The sequence below is a fragment of the Elephas maximus genome, chromosome 3 (assembly GCF_024166365.1).
Source record: "Elephas maximus indicus isolate mEleMax1 chromosome 3, mEleMax1 primary haplotype, whole genome shotgun sequence".
In the NCBI taxonomy this organism is placed as follows: Eukaryota; Metazoa; Chordata; class Mammalia; order Proboscidea; family Elephantidae; genus Elephas; species Elephas maximus.
This window is the reverse complement of record NC_064821.1, coordinates 179,424,363-179,449,542: the sequence shown is the minus strand read 5'-3', so window position 1 is coordinate 179,449,542 and position 25,180 is coordinate 179,424,363. Positions and strand designations below refer to the sequence as shown.

Genomic DNA, 25,180 nt, shown 5'->3' with positions numbered 1-25,180 from the left:
TTGGGAATGGTTCCTGTCTTTGGCTAACAGAAGGTCTGGGGACCATGACCTCCAGGGTCCTTCTAGTCTCAGTCAGGCCATTAAGTCTGGTCTTTTTATCAGAATGAGGTCTGCATCCCACTGCTCTCCTGCTCCTTCGGGGATTCTCTGTTGTGTTCCCTGTCAGGGCAGTCATCGGTTGTAGCTGGGCATCATCTAGTTCTTCTGGTCTCAGGCTGATGCAGTCTTTGATTTATGTGGCCCATTCTGACTCTTGGGCTCATACTTAGCTTGTGTCTTTGGTGTTCTTCATTCTCCTTTGCTCCATGTGGGTTGAGACCAATTGATGCATCTCAGACAGCTGCTTGCTAGCATTTAAGACCCCAGACGCCACTCTCCAAAATGGGATGCGGAATGTCTTCTTAACAGATTTTATTATGCCAATTGACCTAAATGTCCCTTGAAACCATTGTCCCCAAACCCCTGTCCCTTCTACGCTGGCCTTCGAAGCATTCGGTTTATTCAGGAGACTTCTTTGCTTTTGGTTTAGTCCAGTTGTGCTGACCTCTCCCGTATTGTGTGTTTTCCTCCTTTTCACTTAAATTTGCTCTTGTCTACTATCTAATTAGTGAATCCCCTTCTCCCTCCCTCCCAACCACCCTTTCATAACCATCTAAGAATATTTTCTTCTCCGTTTAAACTACTTCTTGAGTTCTTATAATAGCGGTCTCATACAATATTTGTCCTTTTGCAACTGACTAATTTCATTTAGCATAATGCCTTCCAGGTTCCTGCATGTTATGAATTGTTTCACAGAGTCATCATTGTTCTTTATCAATGCATAGTATTCTAATGTGTGAATATACCATAATTTATTTATCTATTCATCTGTTGATTGGCACCTTGGCTGCTTCCATCTTTTTGCTATTGTAAACAGTGCTGCAATGAACATGGGTGTGCATATATCTGTGACGGCTCTTACTTCTCTAGGATATATTCCAAGGAGTGGGATTGCTGGATTGTATAGTAGTTCTATTTCTAGCTTTTTAAGGAAGCGTCAAATTGATTTCTAAAGTGGTTGTCCCATTTTCCATTCCCACCAGCAGTGTATAAGTGTTCCAGTCTCTCCACAATGTCTGCATTTATTATTTTGTGTTTTTTGGATTAATGCCAGCCTTGTTGGAGTGAGATGGAATCTCACTGTTGTTTTGATTTGCATTTCTCTAACGGCGAATGATCGTGAGCATTTCCTCATGTATCTGTTAGCTACCTGAATGTCTTCGTTAGTGAAGTGCCTGTTCATATCATTTGCCAATTTTTTAATTGGGTTATGATGTGAACATTCTTATATGTCTCCTAGTGAACACATGTAACAGATCATTCAGGGTATGCACCTGCTAACGTAATTACCTAATGGTAGGAAAAGTTCATGCCAAGATCTGCCAGATAAGATAGAGCTATATTCTTATGTGGTTGTACCAATTAACACCCAAGATCTGTGTATAATAATCCCTGTTGTATCTTGAAAACATCCTTTTTAACATTTGGTTCCAGACTTCGAAATTTTCAACAATTAGTGATGGGTATAAATAATATGTCATTGTGTTGTTGGTGGTGGTGTTGTTTTTACATACATTTCCCTTATTTCTACACATATCTTTTGATAAATTTGTGGGATTATTTTTGTCAAATGTCTGTTCATGTCTTTTGCTGATTTCTCTATTGAGTTTTTAAGAGTTTTTTCTTTTCCCCCTTAATCTGTAAGAAGTGTTTAGATTATCTAAAAAACTATTCATTGTCATTTTTACCTTTGTTGGAAAAATTTCCTCCTAATTAATTCCTTACTGTTCAATGTGTTTTTCAGGATATTTGGACAATGGACATTCTTAACTTTAATATATTTGATATATCTATCTTTTCCTTTCTGGCCACACATATATAACCAGAATTTATGTCTAACCCAATATGTCTAGAAGTTGTAAATTTATTCTTCAATATATTCTACTTAAATATTCAGAAGCTTTCATGTTTAAGATTGTAATCTGACTAAAACTTATTTTTGTAAATAGAGAAAGGTAAAGTCCAATTTAATTTTTTCCATATAACCAACTATTCCAGGATAATTTATTCAATAGTTCATCATTTATCCATTGATCTGAGACACTAACTTTGTTATAATGAAGTTTCCATATATTCTTAGGACTTTTCTGGGCTCTTTCTTCAATTAATTCATCTACATATCTAATTCTGTACAATTATAAACTTCTTAACAAGTTATCTCTATTTCTTTATTTCTTGCCCATCACACTGATGCATTTAAACCTATTTTTATCTTATTAAGATATTTAATTTTAGTCCTTTTCATCAGAAGAGATAATTATGTTGCCACTTAGAAATACTGGCAGAAAAGACAAACAAGATTATTCTATTCTCTTCTTTTATCTGCTATTTAAATTTAAGGAAAAAAAAAATCAATTGCTTGCACCTTACCAATATTACTTAGTCTTACATTTTAGATAGGAAAAAAAAAAATTGCTTATGCCTCAAGTTCTTACAGCAACAAGTATCTAACATTTTCTGAGTGCTCATTATGTTTTTGTTAACATACCAAATATTTTCAATTATCTGTTCACTCTGAAAAAATACATCATTATTTTTGTTATAAAGAGACAGAAATTAAGAATCAGTGATTAATTAGTTTTCTTTTAATATAAGAAATTTAAGTAGCAGATGCAAAATTCAAACTCAGGTAGAATGAATAAGACTTTCTACTACATGACACTGCCTCGCTGTAGAACAGGCATAAGCTAAATCTCTGCATATGTTCCACATTTTCTTCAACATTTTCTCAATGCTAAAATTTTATGGAGACCTTTCTAGAAGCCTGTTTCAGTTCCCCATTTAAATCATAATTTTTAATAATCACCCATTCCAAAGTAATCAGTACAAATTTATTATTAATGTCCTCTGTTATAATAAAGATGGAGCCCTGGTGGCTCAGTGGTTAAGAGCTTGGCTGATAGCCAAAAGGTCAGAAGTTTGAATCCACCAGCTGCTCCTTGGAAACCCTATGGGGCAGTCTACTCTGTCCTGTAGGGTTGCTATGAGTCGAAATTAACTCGATGGGAATGTGTTTGGTTTTTTTGGTTCTATAATAGACAAAAAAAAAAAATTGTTACATTATATTATCAAATTAGTAAATATGAATGAGAATGTTTTGAAAGTTTACAGTAGTGTCAATGTGCCAACATTAAATATTTGTCTGGATATACTGATTTTCACATAGTAGCACAATTGTTTTAAGGTATGATTTTTCTGTATAAAATAGTTATAAATATTTATGTAAATTTTGGGTCATATTGTCAATACAAAAGTTTCATGTCATATACTTGTTCTCCCCTATGTGTTCTCTTTCTTTCCTTTGAACATTTCCATTGATACTCTGTAAAAAATTGTTTTTGTTCATTTAATTAAAAAAAAAAAAACACAATCATTTAGTGCTTTTCCAAATGAGTAATTCGTATGACAGACCACTGTATGGCTAAAGAAATTAATTCATTGCCTTTTCAAAACTCTGTCACTGCCTGAAGAAATTTCATCTCAAATACCAAATGGTAATTAGTAGAATTTATCAAAGATTGTAAATAAGCAATTTATTTAAAATATTATTTTAAACAAAACCAAACTAGGTTACACTTGCTGAGAGTGTATCTTGAGTAATGGAATGAGCTGAGAAACTGCAAATAAAGATATAGATAGTTAGATATAAATATTAAAATCTTTATGGTTATTTTTGCAAGTAGATTTTGATATAGCCTATTCTTCTTTAGTAGCTACTAGATTTTGAAGGCAGGTTTTATTTCATCTGTATCAAAAGCATCATAAATTAAATCAATATGATGATTATCCTTGTGCTCATAAATATTTAATAACTACTTTAGGACTAACAGCTAATACATTAATATTTATTATAAGAAACATAATTATTTTTGTATTACATGAGTTTTCTTATGTTTAGCACTACCCTAGAAATTAAGCTCTCTCTGAGAAACAGAAAGGGTAAGTAACTTGCCCAAAGTAACACAGTTAACAAATGATAGGGCTGTGTTAAAAGCCAGTAGTTTGATTTCATTGCCCTGTTAACCAATACATTATATAAAAACCTAAAAACTAAACCCACTGCCATCAGGTTGATTCCGACTCATAGCAGCCTCATAGGGCTTCGAAAGCTGTATATCTTTACAAAAAGCACAACTCCACATATTTCTCTTGTGGACGCCACTGGTGGTTTTGAACAGCCAGTCTTTTGGTTAGCACCACCAGGGCTCCTGAATACATTATATAAAACCAAAAACATCCAAACCCACTGCCGTCGAGTCGATTCCAACTCATAGCGACCCTATAGGGCAGAGTAGAACTGCCCCATAGAGTTTCCAAGGAGCTCCTGGTGGATTTCAACTGCCAACCTCTTGGTTAGCAGTCGTAGCACTTAACCACTACGCCACCAGGGTTTCCAATACATTATATAGCATCTCATTATTTAAGGTTTGGAAAAAGAAAGAAAAAAAATTATTTCATGTTTTCTTTGGAGGGATTTCAAGCCATTCTCAAAGATACTTTATATGGCACTCTATCCATACCACCAAATAAGAGAATATAATCATTTTTGCAAAAGTTCTGAAATAATAAAACAGATATCAATTCATCCGGAAAGTTTTAAGGCACTCAGACTGCAGGCAAGAAAAGGCAACAGATCTAAAAAATCATGTTGCATTTTGTGATTACATTCTAAGAATAACTGTTCATTGGTTATTTTGGGATAATTTCTAATAAGACCACACTTTGGGGCTGCAAACAAAAAGAAAACATTTAATAAGACCCCAAAACAAACCAAACCCAGTGCTGTCGATTACTAAGAGAAAAGGTAAAAAAGAATTTGGTCAATGAAAGAAAAATTGTATTCAAGGAAAATATATACTATAAATAAAATTTATTTCTGGTGGGAAGAAATATTTGTGTGTAAACAGTGACTCAAATTTAATATTGCTGAGAGACAAAATTAAATTCCATTGGTATCCTATGTTGAATATGAGGATATTCAGTGTAAAAAAAAAAATCCCCCTAAAATAAAGCTACCAAATTGCTTTGTTCCTGTGGATTACTGAAGGAAGATCAGCTTAAGAAAACCATTGCGACGCTTACCACACATTTGGTTCATGGATAGGTTGGAAAATAGACTATAAAAAATACAGGAGAAAATTGTAAATTGATACAAGTGCTTGAAGAGGCAGGACAGTAGAGTTTTTTTTTTTTTTTTTTAATGAACATAGGACAACAGTACGATAGTATAAGAATAAAGGAGATCTAGGGTCTATTGCAGTCTATATTTGGAACAAGACCTATCTATTCAGTTTGTTACAACTCTCTTACAACTGTGCCATTGTTTCTAAGTCAGAGGAGCTTGACAATGTAAATCAATCTAAAATTATGTACTTATTCCTGAGCTCATTCTATCGATACTACATTTAGTTTTTTAGATGTTTTTTAATGTAGCATTGGACTTTTGACATCTCCAGTAAAAACCAAAAACAAACAAAAAAACAGTCGATGTCAAGTGGATTCTAACCATGGCAACCACATGTGTGTCAGAGCTGTACTCCATAGGGTACTCAATGGCTATGATCTTTGGGAAGTGGGTCACCAGGCCCTTCTTCAGAGTCATCACTGGGTAAATTCAAACCACCAACCTTCTGGTTAGAAGCCAAGCACTTAACTGTTAGTACTACCCAAGGAGTCCCCTGTGACACATCATGAGTTTACGTTTAGGGTACTATTGGATTCTACCAGCATTTACACAGAGAGGAGACCTAAGTACAAAGAAGTGGTAAAGTCCATAGATAGGAATTGTTTTTCTCATTTTCATTGTGATAGTGAAGTGGTATCTTGTTGCTTTTTATTCTCGGGGACTTATGATATTTTTCAGCAACTCCTATAATATATTGTCTACATCTTAGATATATTCTATAAATTTATACATATAATGGAAAATGAATTTCAAATAAAGAAAGGAAAAAACTTACTCTTTTTCCAGGAGGACCTGGTGGGCCAGCCTCACCAGATGGACCAGGAGGACCCTAAAAATATGAAATATACCTTTTCAGGAATTGAGTACTATTTTATGGCTCACAGCATTTTTCAAAATATGGAGAGTAGCCAAACTTCTTTCTTCATTGCTCAAAGTCTATCTTTCCTGGAAAATTGTCAGCTCAACTTTAGATACCTAAATTTCTTCTAGAAATCTATAGTGAGAGCTAGGTAAATTCATACGTAAAACATCTTCACAACTAGAAGAAAATGAAGGAAATTTGCTCTAGGTAATAAAACTGTGTTCCTTTTAAAAGTGCAATGCCCAAGAAATATACTAATCAATGGAATCATATGGCTAATAATTTTACACACATGACATAAATTTGTGAAACCATGTGACTATTATTTCTAAACTTTTTGTTGTGCAACCTTAACATTTTTATGCCAAGTGTACACAATATCTAACAGAATAAGTCTGTATCTATTTGACTATATCTATCCAGCAAGGGTGGCTCCAGAGACAAAGTTGTTATAGGTGAAGTTTGTATTTGGCTCCTACTTAAGTAGCTGGTGCTTTCCTCCATTCCTCCCTAAATAACCACATGTAGCCAAAGTGCTCTACTGTGCCATCTCCTTCCCCCCCGCCAAAAAAAGTTGTACATTATGTTGAACTCGTTTAGGTGAGTAATTGGAGTATTTCATACTAATATGCGATAGGCTAAAAACTTGGCCTACTCCCTTTCAGTTATATTTGTGTTATAAAAATAATTTTCATTTAACACAAATGGATAGATAACTGAGATTGATATAGCATGAGAAAATCATTAGTATACTAAGACTACATTTTTCTGTTATGAAGGCTTTGTTTATACTTCTTAAATCACGTCAAGTAGGAAACACTCAATGGAAGACTGATTCTCAACTGGAAGTGAAATATTGCTGATAATTCTTTAAGAAAAATGAACACACACATAGCTGTGTTTTTGAAAGGCTGACTGTTTACAATTAATTCTTTAAGATGCCTTGAAGCTATATATACAATAAATAAAAATAATGAGCATGTTTACTTACCGGTTGACCAGGGTCTCCATCTTCACCCTTGTCACCACCAACACCATCTTGACCCTATAAAGGGAAAAAGAAAATGAACCCAGATTTTTTTCACTACTAAGTAACATTGGTGAGGATAAAAATGAAGATAATTTACCTTTGTGTTTCTTTAAATAAATTATTACCAGATGACCACATAAAAGTATTCAAAAAAATTTTTTTTCTACTTTTTTTTTTTTTAGGATGGTGATACCTCTTATTCTCTCCATACGGTTTGCCAAATTACTACAGTAACATATTTTAAATTACATTATGCTCTTGATTTAAAAAGAAAAAAAACAGAGTATGTAATGAGGATGTAAGGCCAGTGCAGCCTTCCACCATAGAGATGTTACAATTTGAAATAGGATTTGCCTTGTAGAAGAGACTGAGGGAACAACAAAGAGCTTGTAACTGTGAAATAACAGTGATCCTGCTAATCAGTTAATTTGTGTTTGTACAACCCCACAAAGTCTGGAAAATGAACAAAAACGAAGAAAATAATGACCCAATGTAGGTTTAATAGTCTCCTACTATACTGAATTTTGTTATTGTTGTGATTATTATTTTTTTCATTCTATTTTTGAGATTCTACTTACAGTAATTAAGGATTTTCTGAAATTATTAATGAAGGTAGTAGGAACATGTCCTCCAAAATAATGTCTTTATTTTTCCATCATACATACCGCAGGGCCAGGCTCCCCAGGAGGACCAGGATCTCCAGGAAAACCTACCGGACCCTAGAATGATTTTTTTTTAAAGGAAAAGAAATGAAAAATGAATATTATACAGTTATTATATTCTGGAGTTTAAGAGGTAAAAGTCATGACAAAGCCATATGAGGATATTTCTCTTCCCATGCCAGAAAATTTAAAAAATGAAATAAATTGAGAATGCTTATGAATATCAGCTTCACCAGCTTTGGGCCAGACTCCCAAGATATCTAAACCTTCTATGAGAAGTTCCAAAATGAGTTTAGTATAGATGCCACCTTAAGGGGGACCAAGCTCACTTACCGGGTTGCCCTTAGGGCCATCATCACCTGGGGGCCCCTTGGCACCTGGCGGTCCAGCAGCACCAGGTGGACCAGCTTCTCCTTTCTCCCCCCTTTCTCCTTTGGGACCCTACACAATGCAAGAAAGAGAATGATTATCTTACAAACTTTAAATCAGAGTTTTCCAACCTTGGCACTATTGACATTTGGGCCAGATAGCTTTTTGCTATGGGGTGGCTACCCTGTGCATTATAAGATGCTTAGCAGCATCCCCGGCTTCTACCAACTAGATGCCAGCAGAGCCGCTCTCTCCACGCCCTTCACCTCCAGTGTAAGAAACAAAATGTCTTCAGGCCAATGTTCTTTGGGGGTAAATAAAAAACCCCGGTTTAAACCCGCCAAGGTTAGAGTGATACAATTGTTTACTTGATGCAGCAGGGTTTTGTTGGTTGGTTTCCTTGTTTGTTTCTTTTATGGTCAGCCTACTAAAAAGAATGTATACAATAAACAGCTTGTAGTTTTAATGCTCTCACTTGTGTAAAGATGAGTTATTTTCAGCTTGTATGGGAATCAAAATATGTGGTGGGCATGCAAAGTTATTAAGCAATGCCATGTTTGTGATGATCCTTAACGGGTTAGAAAGGCAAAGGAAATAACTGAAATGCAGCTGGAGTTACATGCTTAAAAAGCTCTAAAAGAAATTCCAGAACCAATTGCATTTTATATTAACAACATGACTCACTCCAGAGCCTGCTTCACCAGGAGGCCCTGGGTTTCCTGCTTCTCCAGGTTCACCCTGTAAAGAAAAGTTCAAATCAGTATCAGAACACAGAAATGATGTTTTACATTTGTAAAATTGCCTTCAGTTATGACCATGACATTTTAGACTAGTCCTCAAGTTACTGTATTGTTTAAAGGGCACTAGAAACTTTAAGAACAGAGATGAACCTCGTGTATTACTGAGCTTGATACCTTAATTTCTCAGATGAGTGCACAGAACTGAAGAGACCGGCTAGTTAATAGCCAAGTGCGTTAACCCAGGTTACTCTTAGGCTGGCCTTCTTTCAACAATCCATACAAAACAGACACATTTCCCAACAAATTACAAATTTGTACTGTACCAATACTCGTATTACAATTATGTTTATTAACTAAATAATTTCAAATTGTTCTTTATTAAAATATAAATTCATTTTTCTTTACTATAAAAATAATAAACAAATAATTTGGTAGTACTATGATAATTGTATAGACTATGTTTAGTAGAGCTCTAAAGAACAAAGACTAAAACTATAAGATATGTAAAGTAACTTAGATACTAATTAAAATTGCTTTGAGGATGTACATGTTATAATTTTGATAGCCTCTGTCATCTCCCTGTTTAGTTATGAATGATTATTTTCTAGTTAAAAAACAAACAAACTCATGGCCATCGAGTTGATTCCGACTCATAGCCACCCTATAGGACACAGTAGAACTGCCCTATAGAGTCTCCAAAGAGCGGCTGGTGGATTCAAACTGCAGTCTTGTGGTTAGCAGCTGTAGCTCACCGTGTAGCTCTTTACCACTGCACCACCAGGGCCGCAGTTTCTAGTTCAGTGAATCAATACTAGTAGTTTCTTGATATGAAAGTCTGTTGCTAGTCCTTCACACTTAGAAATGAATAAAAGTATAATGTCCTATCCAAGTCATCATTCCATCGAAATATGCAGTAATTCATGTAGCATAGTTCCACTGAAAATAAATGGTACTCAAAAAAACCCAAAAAGCAAACTCGTTCACTTCGGATCAATTCTGACTCATAGCAACCCTACGGGACAGAGTAGAACTGCCCCATACAGTTTCCAAGGAACACCTGGTGGATTCAAAGTGCTGACCTTTTGGTTAGCAGCCATAGCACTTAACCACTACACCACCAGGGTTTCCAAATGGTACTAGTAATTCTGAAATATGTGGTTCTACATATTTTGGAATGGAAATTGTACTTCTAGATTGAAAAAAAAAATGTGTGGCCTCAATTTCTTTTCATTTTTAACTCTGCTTTTTCCAAAAGATGGTGTATTCCTGGCACAAACCATCTTTCCCTCCTAAATTGGTCTGAGATGTATTATGCTAAATATAACCAAAATTCAGTGGCATATTTTGGGCACATAATTTCTTACTCTTTGAGAATACAGACATATCTTAACTTCCTGAATTACTTGAATAGTGGCTGAAGTCAACAAGCACTTTCTACAAATTTATTACTAGTTAGTATTATTATTTGTAAATTATTTTCTCTCTTAAGATGAATAGCAAACATTTCCAATTATTCTGGATAAACCTTTCAAGTAAAATATTATATTTACATTATTTACAAAGTGATGGATTGTTCAGAATCTGAGTATGAATGAAAGGATACATAAGTAATATTATTGTAAATTGTTATTTGTATCTTTAAATAAAACTTTAATCATTCAAATAAACTATAAAATGTCCAATTTAAATGCTTAATATATAAAATGGAAACCCCGGTTGTGCAGTGGTTAAGAGCTACGGCTGCTAACCAAAAAGTCGGCAGTTCAAATCCACCAGGTGCTCCTTGGAAACCATATGGGGCAATTCTACTCTGTCCTATAGGGTCGCTATGAGTCGGAATCCACTCAACGGCAATGTTTTTTTTTTTTTTTTAATCTATAAAATACATATAATAATTGCTTAAAGTTACAGGAAACCTATTAAGCAAGTGCAAGACATCATCTTATAAACCTCTTCACCCCATGGCGATGTCTCAGAAAGTCAGAATTAAGACAGAAATAATTACTTTTTTTATAATCAACCTCTATAATTTTTTTTCTCCCCCATTCATCCCTATCACCTATACATTTAAACTTGAGATTCTGAAAAGATTATTTATATTTTTAATGAGGTATAAAATGAATAGGTTTAAGTCACTGTCAAAATTTAAACGCTTTTTACTACTAAGTCGCTTAATTTAAAGAACAATACACTAAAAAAAAAAAAAAAAACTCGTCCAAAATACATATGGAAGTACTTTTTTAGAAGACATGTGCCAGGTGTGCCCAATGTAAACAGTAATTTTAAGATAAAATTAATATTATCAAAAATGTTTTATTTTAAATCTCTTGGAATGGAGGAAAATTAAAAAAGTGCAGTGAAACTGTATTATATAAATTAACTCCATATATCTAGTATATTAAGACTACCCTATATACATTCTCCATAGTAACAATTGATATAAAATATGTGATAGAGCACTGGCACATGAAGAAGGTGCTAGATTATAAAGTTACCATTATTTATCATGTTACCATTTTACCCCATTCTAGGTTAAAGCTCCTTTCCGAAGGGCTAAATTATTCTACATGCGCCAAAATACAAAAGTGATCTATAGCAAATATACATTAGATGGGAAACAGGCTAAATATATTTAAGCCAAGTGGAACACATCTAAGGGATATCAGCTTTTTGTTTGTTTGTATTTACCGAATTAGTGACTAGAAAAAAGTTTTCTAAAATATAGAATGGGGATATCTAAAACCTTGACAGCAAATTATAATATCACCTCATGTTCTAAAGAAAAAGTTAATAAGAGTTAATGTTAATACTTTCTTTTTTATCTAGCTCTCTGTCACACAGTAAATGCCCAAACAAAATGAAGCAAATTAAAACTCCACTTGTTTTTCAGTGTATACATTTAGAATCAGGTGCATTTTAAATGTAAGAGAGTCACAAGTCATTAACCCTGCTTGACTAAACCATTCACAGAAGACTTAAACCTGGTAAAATGTGACTAAATAAGCTTTACACTAAATGAAAACTGTGTGGAAAGGGAATTTTCCCAAAATTCAAACATCTGGTATCTGTGTTTACTTCAAGAGGAACACAGAAGGCACAAGTTTAAATGAAGCAACTTAAGTGTTTAAAACGATTCCCTGTGCACCCAAAAGCTTTAGGAAACAAATAAGATGAACTCAAAAAGCCATTAAATGACTTCAGAATTTCCTATGTGGACAAAACAAAAATGAGAGAAAAATTCTCAGGACTCTCAAGTCAGCATTCGATTCAAACGGATATAAACGCAAGGGGAAGAGGACAATGTGAAGGCTGCTCGGAAGCCAAACCCACTGCCATCAAGTCCATTAGCACCTGTCAAGTACAGCGATCCCATCAGGGACAGAGGTCCCTTAGGCTAATCATTGTATGTCAGTTGAACTCAATGAAAAATGTTCTTTCCATCCCACCCCAACCCATCTATACCATTTCAACATATAACTTCAAGTTTAAGAATATGAAAATATATATATATACAATAGAGGAAATAAAACTGTTTATGGAGTAAGAAATAGATAATAACTTTAAACCTTTTTCTAAATTAGCAAGGCATAAATATTTTGAATAGTTAATCATATACTATACATTATAATTAAAATACTGGAATGGGGTGCCAAACAGAAGTAAACATCAAAATAACATATTCTAGAAGATACTTCTTTTTCTGAGGGTCAAATCCTTTAATTACATAAGTATAAAAACCCAGTGTATAAGATTTAATATATCAAAAAGACTTAAGAGAAACCCATAGAATCATTTTCAAGGTTAGGGTAAACCTACCCTCTGATGACCACTACACAAAAGTTTGGCTGTTCAATCCCACCCAGAGGTGCCTTGGAAGAAAGGCCAGGTGATCTGCTTCTGAGAGGTCACAGCCTTGAAAACCCTATGGAGCACTTTAACTCTGCTGACATAGTGTCACCATGAATAGGAGCTGACTCGATGGCAAATTTGCAAAAACCATCTGATATAATTTAATAACCAGAAAATTTGGGATATTTTTACAAATTTTTCATTGCATTATATTTACGATATGAAATTGAATTTTTCCTTCAGAACTGCTAAATTATGCTTTTAAAGAGATCAAATATAAATGATGATTTCCTCGAAAATTCTATTAAGAAATGAGCATGAAGGCATAAATACCAGAGAACCACTATGACATTTTCATAAAAGGAACAGCTGATTTATGAAATGAAATCATGTTCATGAGAAAAGGAAGCTATCTTGAGACCAGATGTTACAGCACATGCCAACTACATTGAAATGTGCCACAGACAGGTCATATTATTCATACTGAAAATATAACTCGAAATATGACAAAACAAATGCTTAATTATTCTGTGGTTTGAGAGTCTTCTTTTTCCCTTTTAAATCAGTTACATCAACCAATCTCTTCTATTTTCAGGAATGAATATTTGTCGAGACACCACAGTCAAGTGGGATATACACGGATTGCAGTGAGTCCTGACTTAGTGACATGCTTGATGAGAAGACCCTGATGAAACTAACTGCAGATTCCCTGCTTAAAAACGTGCACAGTAATAATACTGTCATCACGAGTACTTGTGATGATCAAAAGAAATAATTCATATTTCATCATGATTTCATCATTCAGCGTTTACTTTACCTAGCAATCAAAAACATAATACCTCAAAGTCATTTTAACTTTTATTTAACTACTAGAGCAGACAAGCATATAACTCATGTTAACTGTGTATAAACACATAACTGTGAAAAATGTTTAGAAAGACCGTGGTATGAGAAGCACTTAAAATATTAACAAATATTATCAAACTATCACTAAGTTCCTCACCTTTTCTCCAACACCACCAACTGAACCAATGGATCCTGGGGGCCCTTGTGGTCCCTATGGTATAGAAAAAGGAATAATAGTTATACTTGTAACGAAATGACACTTCAAAAATATCTATGTTTTTCTCAAAGAGAGGGAAATATATGCAAAAACATCTTAAATAATTTGAAAGATGGGACAAGATGATGTTTTAAAATGAGTTGTCAAATTTACTGGATAGCAAATGATTTAATACATTCCACTGATTATAGAATTAAAAAAAATAAAATAAAACAGGAGACTTTCCAGCTCTGGATTTGCCAGTTGACACCCAGGACATAATTTCAACCTCTCCGTCCATGGAATTGTCAAGTGTGTTTTAGAGGATGATTTTGTAGATATTGTAGTACATCAAAAATATGACTCTGGCTAAGAATTATATAATCTGTGCAAAAAACAATATAAACCATATCTCAGTCTTTAAATTTCTGAAGGGGGGCTGAAACCTAGTAGTTCCTTTTAGTTCATCATTTACACAGTTCTGGTCTGCTGGAGTCACTGGAAATCATAACAGAAAGCAACAAGCAAGAGCCAAAAGAATGAGGAGAGTTTAGGCTTCTTCAGGGTGAAAAGGTGAAGCCACATATAACCATTAAGGGCAACAGGAAGATAAATATGACATTGCATTTTTTATTTCCATAATGTTAGAACTGTAAGTCCATTTTTAAGCTTGAGAGAAATAACCTCCTCACAACTGAAAGAAAACATTCAGCATTGTAAGAGGTGTGCTTATCATACACATAATGTTCTAACATTTTATAGATTTAAATCATAGAAGGTGTAGCTTTATGGTGAAAGCCACTGGTGATAGATCTATTCATAAAGGATATTTGAAGTACGGGTCTAGGTTAATACAGTCAAAATCAATTACAAACTCTTTTCTCATGCCCTTGTCAGAAATACAGGTTAAATTTGAAACAATTCAGTAACTATTTATCAAACAATTAGAGGCAAAGCCCAATTTAAGCATGCTGATCTGAACCACATGGTTCACTATAATGTAGCTTTATTTCTCACTCATCAGAAAACATATATTGAATATGAACTGTGTATATATTTTATATTTGTGTTAACTTGTTCCATATAAAGCCTGTTTCTTTCCCAGTAAGAAGTAGGGTCAACTGCCATGTTCTATGTGCTTAAAAAAGCATAACTACTTAGTAATCCTCCTAAAATCTATGAAATTTACTGATAATCTCCATTGGATTTCAGGCATTTCTTGACATTAAACAATACTGAGGCCTATATAACTTCCAAATAATAGAAATAATTTTCACGGTTCTTACATCAGCTCCATTGGGACCTTGGGGGCCTCTTGGGCCTGGAGGGCCAGGTGGACCCTGTAAAAGACAAATATTAAGGTTCCTAAAGGCCAAACTTCAATGCATTTGTAACATTTTCATTTTGTGATTAGGAATACTAAAAGAACTTTAAACTAGCAAAATCATAGTCAGTGTAGCATATCAGCATTATAAGTCATTCCTGTTTTAAAGGTCACCTATATTCAAGATGATGGGTGAGACTTGAATGGTGGCTGGGTGGAAGGTGGGGGTGTGTATCACGGAAGTGTCACAGCCATTGGGGCTACTTTGTTCATATTAATAAACCTTAAGAAAGATATAAATGACATGGGAATACACACTGTCCATCAAATATTAACATAACGACTTCATGTTAGCAAATGATCCTTTACACATAGCTACAGGGAACTGAGGGTCTTTTGCTTTGAAAAGAGGCCAAGACTGCCTGGAACAATGTACTCATAACACAGAGAAATATTTTATAGACTGTAAAGGGAACACGAAATTGGAACAAGGAATGGTACTTGAGTCAATTTAGAATTCATTATTTCAATCAAAGTGCTTTGTTTTTTCATTTGTTTTTTTTCTTTTTGGGTCTGTTGTGTTTTATGGAAACCCTGGTGGCGAGGTGGTTAAGTGCTACAGCTGCTAACCAAAAGGTTGGCAGTTCGAATCCACCAGGCACTCCTTGGAAACTCTATAGGGCAGTTCTACTCTGTCCTATAGGGTCACTAGGAGTAGGAATCGACTTGACGGCAACGGGTCGGGTCATGTTCTATGTGCTAGGTATTGAAATAAGAATAACTTTAGTAATCCTCCTAAAACAAAGGTTATCTCTCCTGATCGTGCATTAAAATTACTTGGGGGCATTTTTTTATAAAATACAGATGGCCAGAACTCCTACCTTGAGGTTTGATTACATCAGTGTTCAGGCACTACCAGAGTGTCACAGTTTATTCTAATTTTACGCCATCGTCGGAAAGCTTCTCTGCTACTAGCTATTATTGTTAAGTCCAGGAAGAATGTATCAGTGATTCAGGGAACCATAGCGGTCATATATAGAAAGGAGCTTGGTATGTATCTATTGATGTTTGGAAATATGAATCAATTATTTCAATCAGCAAGGTTTATTAAGATTTCCTTGTATTTAAGTATTACTGTGATTATAAGAATTATTTCAAAGAATTTAATAGACTTGGATGTGGTCCTTGAAGAGAATAAAATCTAAAAAGGAAGTGTAAAAAATACGTAAATATGTATTTTAAAGGGAGTAAAAATTGGGGACAATGATTATTAAAAAAAGACTAAATTAGGAAATTTATTCATACATTTCATTATAGATTTAAATTACCTTGGCTAATTATTTCCTTATCTAAAGTAGTGCTTAATAAATAAATATATGTATTTCAATTTTCAGCTGAGGTATTAGTCTTACCATTACAGCAGAAATCCAAATCAATAAATAAAAATAATTATGAGTCATAGATGTCATAGCATTCTAATTAAGAGAGAATTCCTCATTAAATTAAGAATGTGTTTCAAAATACAATTAATTTTTAATAACATCTTACTACATTTGCTAATTATCCAAATACTAGGTGAATAATATCTATTTCTTTCCTGCTTCACATCGAACTCTGGAGCTAAAGACTATGAAATAACTAATGTGTGAGACTTGATTATAACATATACATATAGATATACATACATATACACATAGAAATGAGCATGTAATAGCAGACAAACCAATGGATACTGTACACATGCTTAAGTCCAGAGTGAGAAAGAGAAAAGATGTTTTGTGTTATAATATAATGTCAGACAGATTGGGTTATGCTCAAATTTTACCTGGGTCTCTATGGGGAAATTATTTCATTTCCTATTTATTTGATCTCCCCAACTAATCGCCCTATACAGAATTGTTTATATTTCATCATTCATGTCACACAATACATATATTCAGGGTGACTGGAGAGGCTTCAGCAGTTGCAGATGGTAGCTGGGTGGAAATCAGGAAAGTGTCAGAGCCATTTGGGCTACTTTGTTCATATTAATAAACCTTAAGAAAGATACGAGTAATCCGGAAATGAACACTATCCATCAAACTCTAGAAAATAAACACTTACCATGGGACCAACATCCCCATTTTCACCTTTTTCACCAGGTGGGCCTGGCAGACCCTAAGGAAATACAATAGAAAAAACAATAAAATCATTTACGTATTTAAAACATACATTTTTTTTTTACTCAATTTTTAATATGATACAAAAAAATTAGATATAAGCTTAAATAAGAATGTGGGATAAATATACAGAAAAAATTTAAAAAATGCTTATGATACACATTCTGCCTACAAATGATAAAATCTTATACATTAATTTACAAATAAAAGAAAGCTATGCTTTGCATAGTATTATATTGATTGATTTTGGCTGCAATAAATATATACATAATTTGATTTGGGAATTTATGAACAACTAATAATTTGCCACATATTCTATAAGCAGCATATAGGACAGTCATGGCAAAGATTTTCTGAAAAATCTTGTCTGGTTTTTTTAAGCATCCTATCACAGTGAATTTTTTTTTTTTTTTCATCCCAGTGAAATTTTTTTTTTTTTTTTAAATATGTATACAATTATGCGCCAGTTTGGAAAACCTCTTTTGAAAATAAATATCCTGATTAATTTCCAGAGTCATAAGTGTCTTCTAAATTTTTGACCTGGTAATTTCTCTTCTGAATCTTAAAAATTTGTAAGGTGGGAACCTGTCAATTATGCTTCCTTTATTCTTTCAAACCCATTTCCATTCTATCCTGCTGCACTCTAATAGCTTTCAGAGAGGTTCTGTCTTACAATATAAAGTCAGACAGCTAAGGTTATACTCAACTTTTACCTGTGTCTTTATGGGGAAATTGGAGCCCTGGAGACACAGTAGTTAAGAGCTACATGGCTGCTAGCCAAAAGGTTGGCAGTTCGAATCCACCTATGGGGCAGTTCTACTCTGCCCTATAGGGTCACTATGAGTTGGAATCAACTTCATAGCAAAGGGTTTTGTTTTGTTTATTTACTTTTTAAAGGGGAAATTATCTTATGTTAACTATGTATTAGTTACTATTGATCCCATATCCTATTGATCATTTATTTGATCTCTCTATTCCCCCCCATGCAGAATTACTCATATTTCCTCCTTCATGCCACACACACAATACATTGCACCTATTTGACCTATATGCTTAATAAACACCACTACGTCACTTGTTCGTATGTTTATAGTCATCAGCTACTTTGGGACAGTGGCCCTTTAGGTGTCAACTTTGTGTCTCTAGCAAAGGGCATATGGCAAAGCAAAAACCAGGAACTCAAGAAAACATTTGTTGCATGAATGATGAATGAATCAAGCCTAAGAATATAAATCAACAGGAAAAGCTACATGTGAAAAAATGAGGTTTATTGTAATAATAATTATAATAGTAAAAATTCTCATTTATCCCAAATATTTAATCATAGAAAACATAGTTAAATAAATTTTGGTTAAATAACTTAATGGCATATTAGGAAACTATTAATGTGATATTTACTAATACTCTAAATATGCATGGTGTTTATGGTAAGAAATAAAATCCAAATGCAAATAGATATGTGTGGAATAAATTTAACTGCAAATATGTATATAAAATATGTGTAATAATTGTTGGACAGAAATAGTAAAAGTAGAAATAGTTTTTAATATGGTAGGATTATTGGTTCTTTTATTTTTAATAGTTTTTAGTATTGTAATCATTTGGATACATCTTATATACCCTATACGTATTTTATCTTTAATGTTTGTACAATAGTAATTCAGATGTAATCTACTTAGGAAAAAATACAAATAATACAAAAGCTCTAAACTTCTGTTGGTTCTTTACTAAAATTACTGATTTATTGGCACAGCATCTCAGTGGCTGCAAATTATTTGGTCATGATAAACAGTAATAAATACATTTTACTGATTACTCTCTAAGTATATACAGGTAAAGTAGCTGAAACATGAGCTTCACAAAGTAATATTCGCCCTTATTGCATAGATGATGCCCTTTGATATCTTCAATCTATTTTGCCTTATTTTAATTTACTTCATTTATTTAATATTGATAATAACACAGTAAATTATTTCATGACCAATTAATTAGACAAACTCTCAAGTTGAGAAAACAGTGCTGTACTGAGTGTATTTGTAAACTCTTTTTTTTTTTTTTTTTTTTGGATAGGACATATATTCACTTTTATGATGGATTCCTAATTACTGATTTATAATGGACAATATATTCCAAAGGTTCCTATTTTTAGCTCAAACACAATTTAGGTGTCTAGGAAAAGAGCCTTCTATGTAGGCACTTTCCAAACTGTTACCATCATCTGATGGTAGGTTCTGGAATCACAAGTGCAATTCCAGGGAAATAACAAGGCAACGTTTCTTAGATTTTAGTCTACCTAAAAATTACCAAGGGAAATTGTTAACATTTTATATTCCCAAGCCCCTCAACTTCAGAATCGAATTCACTGATGAAGCAAAGACTTTAAATTCTGAAGTATCCAAATAGATTTTAACACAGATGAAATAAAGATTTCACTTTAAGACCATTTCCCTAAGGAGTACGCATTGCAATTAAAACATAATTAACATTATAGATATCATATAAATTAACAGTCCCATTCCTTATCTTCTGTCCAGGTTTCCATGTCCTTTTAGTATAGAGTGCCTCTGATTTAGAATTCCCAAACTGAAAGGAATATCAATATTAGATCCCAGTTTTCTTTTATTTCTATTAAAAGCCCAGTTCTGCATCGCTGTCTTTTCCTTTTTACGCATATGATTATTCTTAATAGTAGTTCAGTAGGAGCATCCCAACAGAAAAAAAAACATGAAACATTTATTTCTTTTTGATGAAGTTTGATTATATCTTGAGTTGATTAAGATAGAATGTTCTCATTATTAAAATTAATAGAGACATAATGAGTCAAATTCTCTTGTTGCAGTGAACTAAATGTGCTAAATGGCACTCTAGTGCTCATCAGTTTTCATACAGCCTAACTTTCTCCTAGGGAGTAATTTATGTGTGGAGAGATCTGTTTAAGGTCTGTCAACTTAAAATTATTTGCCACCTAAGTGATGCATCAGAAAAAAAAAAAAAGGAATTTAGGCCAAGCTCTCTCTTTACATTATCACTCTTCATATTCAAATAATAAATACTAAGTTAAAAAATCAAGTAATTTAATCTGAATATTAGATTATTATTATTATTTATGTCTATTATAATTGCTAACATCTATTCTGCCATGAAGGCTCAATTAAAGGATGCAAATGCAATTGCGAACATGTTAATTACATTAGCATCTTTTCAGATTCCTGATTTAAAGAGGTAGCTGTGGGGAAATGTAATCAATTCTCTTTTTAATGAACTGATTTCTTGAGTTACCCTCATCAAAGAGCACATTTCTCACTTTGTGGAAATGAAGATAATTTCTTATTGAATATTTTATAAATATAAGCTATAAGGCACCTTCTTTAATCATAAGAACTAAGTTCCTAAATTACTACAAGCTTATAGAGTTCAGAGCAATCAATTAAACGAAAAAGCGGAAAAGGAATGGTAACATATCCACTGGCAATCTATTTTTTAATGCTTTATTGTTTTCAAATATGTGTACTTCCCACACATACTGATACGTAGTGTTCATGGTTGCTTATTTATGGTTGTCTAACAGATATAGACTTAAGCATAACGAATATGAAAGTGAACCTTTTACACTTTCCAAGTTTATTTTGACATTAAAAGCAAAATTTTAGAACATCATGTTCACTGGTTGATATCCACTGGCTATTTTAACAATAATAATCATATAAACACAATGGAACATACTGTGTTTACAATATAATTTTTATAATTATGTTTATAAGAAATTATTTCATACCCAAAATCAAAACTTTTTTATTTGTGCAAATAAGGACAACTGTTAAATGTATATAAATGTAGCTTAAATTTACTTTTTTACAACTTCACAACTTTTTAGGTAAGTGAACCGGATGATTTAAGCATTTCTTAAATTTCTAATGTGATATAAGTAATAAATCCATATGGTATTCAAATATCATTCAAAATTAAATTTTGCATTCTTTTAAAGGATCACCAGATAGGTAAACAATTAGTAAGCAGAAGAAGAAAATCAGATATTTCCGAAGTATGTAGGAACCAATGAAAATCAAATGAAAAGGTGGAAAAAACTCTCAGAATAGGTGACCTCTGCAATGGAATGTTTCACTTTAGTTGCAAGATATATTTGAATAAAAATTTCTTAGCCTGCAGTCTTTTCCAGTGTGCTACTTCCTTTCACAAATGTTCATAATAAAATACAAACTGGTTATTAAATAGAAAGTAAATGATGTCAAATAAAAATAATTTTTATTTTTTAGGAAACTCACTTTTCAGGAAATAGGTGACTTAATTTAGGTATAATACACTATACATATATTTAACAAATAAAAAAGAACCAAGTATATTTTCAAAATTATCAAAAATAAGTCACCTTTATTTTTGGTATGTTTCAACTTTAAGTATTCCAACAAAAATATTTAAATCATTTTATTTAAGATTTTGCTAAAAATAAAAAGATGCTATGCCTGAAAATATCCATCCTAAGCAATTAACTTATACTTTATAAAATTTTCATGCAGAATTATTTACTATTTCCCAAAATCATCTTTCATTTTTGTCATTCATATGTAATCACATATGTCTGACTGAACAAAACTGGCACACTAAATCAAATATTATTTGCAATTAATAAATTGACTGAATAATTTCTATAATAATGTTGAAATCAAGTTAAATTCTGAGTTCCTTTGTAATTAATCAGGAGAAAATAAGAAGTATTATCATTTTATTTGAATGAATAAGGAGTATAAAACACCATATTTTATAGTGTCAGTGTTAGTCTTGGGCTAAGTGATGAAATACAGTTTGGAGTGGGGATGGGCAAAGGAGGAAATTTGAATTTTTTAAAATCACATAACTTTAAAACAATAGGCTATTTAAAATTTTTCACTTACTACTAATTTTTATTTTATTAATTTATTGCTTATTTGACCTATTACTGTTTGATATTTGCTGTTGGCATTTACAGTTGGCAGTTGCAGTTGACAGTTTGCTATTTCTTTATTTTAATTTATTTTATCCATCCAAAGTACTCATTTCCTGTTATTAGACCTATGAAAAAATGTATTCTATCTTCTTACTTTTAAGTTTCAAACTTAAGTAAGGTTGTATTTCATTTATCAAAATGGGAAGGAACACAAAAGGAGGTAAAATACCTGAGTTGGGCTAGCTATACTACAGAAGTGGGAACCAGGTTTGATATGTATTCAGAAAAATAACAATTTCTAAATTCACTGCCATCGAGTCAATTCTAACACACAGTGACCCTATACGACAGACTAGAACTGCCCCACAGGGTTTCCAAGGAGCAGCTGGTGGATTTGAACTGCTGACCTTCTGGTTAGCAACCGAGCTCTTCACTGCTGCGCCACCAGGGCTCCATAATTGCTAAAAATCCATTGATGTTCAGGTTTACATTTAAATAAAAGTAGGCTGAAGTTCAATTTTATATTTAACTAAAATAACCATCATGTTAAACATTATACCCAAATTCCTACATAGAAAAGAGAAAGATGCTTTGATTTACATCCACCAGAAAACCAGTTTAAGACGACAGAATAAACAATGAAGAGATCATCTTACCTGAAGACCTATGGGACCAGGAGGTCCAGGGAAACCTCTTGCACCTTCATCACCTTTTTGTCCAAACATCCCTTGCTGTCCTCTAGGACCTGGCTCACCATCACCTCCCTAAAGAAGAGCAATAAAAATTATCACAAACCAGAACAATCATTTATGATACAATCATTATAAAAATCTACCCATTTCTAATAGAATGAAAGCTGGACTCTTTGAGAAAAAGAAAGAAGTAAAGCAAATTCCATTATTTACTCCCTATGGACCATTGTTTGCTATGCTTTCACTCTTTACTTTTGAAGTAAGACTATTTTGATTTTTGCATATATACCAAGTGAAGTGAAAACTGTCTAACAAGGAAATAATGTTCAGAATTTATTACATATTAAGGTAGTTCTCAACTTGTTATTATCTATTTTCAAACAAAGTCACAATGTTTTTGTTCCTAAGGATCAGTTCGGTTATATTAGACAATTTAAATTTGATTCAATGTTAAGCATGCAAAGAAAGCAATTCAGTACACAAAATCATCTGGTTATGTAACAGTTCATAAATTCAATCAAGGAGCTCTAAGGATTTAGATTAGCTGAACAAAGTAGAATACTTACAGCAATTCCAGGGGCACCAACAGGTCCTTGAAGACCTGGGGGACCAGGTGGGCCCTGTGGAGTGATAAAAATCATAATTTTAAAAGTGAAGCCAGAAGAGAATCAGCTATATTAGACAGAATATTTGTCTGATAAAGGCCTACTAAATGCCTCTACATGCTTTTGGAAGAAAAGAAGATTACTCAGTATTATTTTGCATTTAGAGTAGTTAACTATTATTTATTTTGCTCCTTGAGACTCATACTTGTATATTTTCAATCAGTTTTAAATTGATATTTATTGAAAGCACTTTCATTGTAATGTTGTGGATATTTAAAAATGAATTTCTATGCTACCATAAGTCAAGCTGAAGGCTCACATTTGAAAAATTTTTAAATATCAGATTTCTTTAATGAGTGGGAAAGAGCACATGAAAAATTAGTTTAAACATTAGCTTCTGTCTAAATGAACATAAGGACGCTGAAGACCCTATACTAATAGAATATGGTCAGGTACGAAAATGTAGAATTTTCTTCATATGTAAACACAAGTAAACTCAGTGTTGTATATTAAGTCCACCAGACCTTTATTTTAAGCAATAAATTTTCAAAAGGCATATGATCCTTACATGCATAATTTTTCCTTCTTAATTGTCTTAAGTTTTCACTTCAGTAGCTGATTAGGCACTATAGAAGATTGAGGCTCTAAGGAAAATTGAGTCAATGGACTGTATCATTCCTTATCATAACTACAACATGATAGAAAGTGTTTGAAGCAAAGGTTCTGAAATTGTGGTCCATGGGCCCTCAGGGGTACCTGAGACCTTTTCAAGGTTTCCTCTAGGCCAAAATTCCTTTTCATAACAATACTAAGTCATTTTTCTTTTCCCTACCATATGGGCATTGGCATTGATAATACAAAAGCAATGGTGGGTAAATCGCTGGCACCTTAGCACTGATCATGGCGGTAGCAACAGACTGTAATATTATTGATTGTATTCTTCACTATCATGTAATATTGATTTGTGTGAAAATGACAGTTTCACTTAGGAGCTTCCTTAATGAAACACGTCTTTTTAATATCCATGTGACAAAATGAGAAGTACATATAAAGTGCTTCAGGTGCATATCTAAGTATAATGGTTGTCTTCAAAAAAAAAAAAGCTCTTAGACAATAGTTTGTGTTGCGAGCTGAACTAGCCACTTTTTTATGGGACACCATTCTGACTTGAAAGAGCAACTGACAAGACAAAGTCTGATTATTTAGACTTGGGTATTTGGCAGGTGTTTTATTGAAAATAAATGAAATAAGCCCAAGACTTCAAGAGAAGAACGGGCAGTATTTATTGCCAATTATAAAACTTAAACTTTCAAGCAAAAATAAGAATTTTGGAAAGCTTGCATTGCCATTATAAGTTTCACAGTTTCCCAAACTTACAGAACATTCTTACAATATTGATGTTGTATAAGTAAATGTGCCAATAATTTGAAGACCCTAGTCAGTGAGCCAATCATTTTCAAATGACCAATGCAAGATGCTACAAAATTAAATATGAGGAGGAGATATATTCAAAGCACAAGACAGACCAATGATATTTAAATAGCACAAAAAGTTCACTGATTTGATTCCAGACTCCATATTGCAATTTCCTTTTAAGAAAAAGTATCACTTATCAAATTT

The 25,180-nt window shown here is 33.1% G+C and overlaps 1 protein-coding gene across 2 annotated transcripts in view; it reads right to left on the bottom strand.

The window, feature by feature from the left end:
- The window catches only part of COL11A1 (collagen type XI alpha 1 chain), a 257,545-nt gene that overhangs the window by 36,700 nt on the left and 195,665 nt on the right, over positions 1-25,180 (bottom strand). For both annotated transcript variants that reach the window (XM_049880227.1, XM_049880228.1), the window contains 10 exons: positions 23,522-23,575; positions 22,920-23,027; positions 17,266-17,319; positions 15,125-15,178; positions 13,800-13,853; positions 8,892-8,945; positions 8,172-8,279; positions 7,842-7,895; positions 7,138-7,191; positions 6,060-6,113 (listed from right to left, as the gene is read on the bottom strand). In XM_049880227.1, the coding sequence (XP_049736184.1) occupies positions 6,060-6,113; positions 7,138-7,191; positions 7,842-7,895; positions 8,172-8,279; positions 8,892-8,945; positions 13,800-13,853; positions 15,125-15,178; positions 17,266-17,319; positions 22,920-23,027; positions 23,522-23,575 (648 nt within the window). The remainder of the gene's footprint in view (positions 1-6,059; positions 6,114-7,137; positions 7,192-7,841; positions 7,896-8,171; positions 8,280-8,891; positions 8,946-13,799; positions 13,854-15,124; positions 15,179-17,265; positions 17,320-22,919; positions 23,028-23,521; positions 23,576-25,180) is intronic.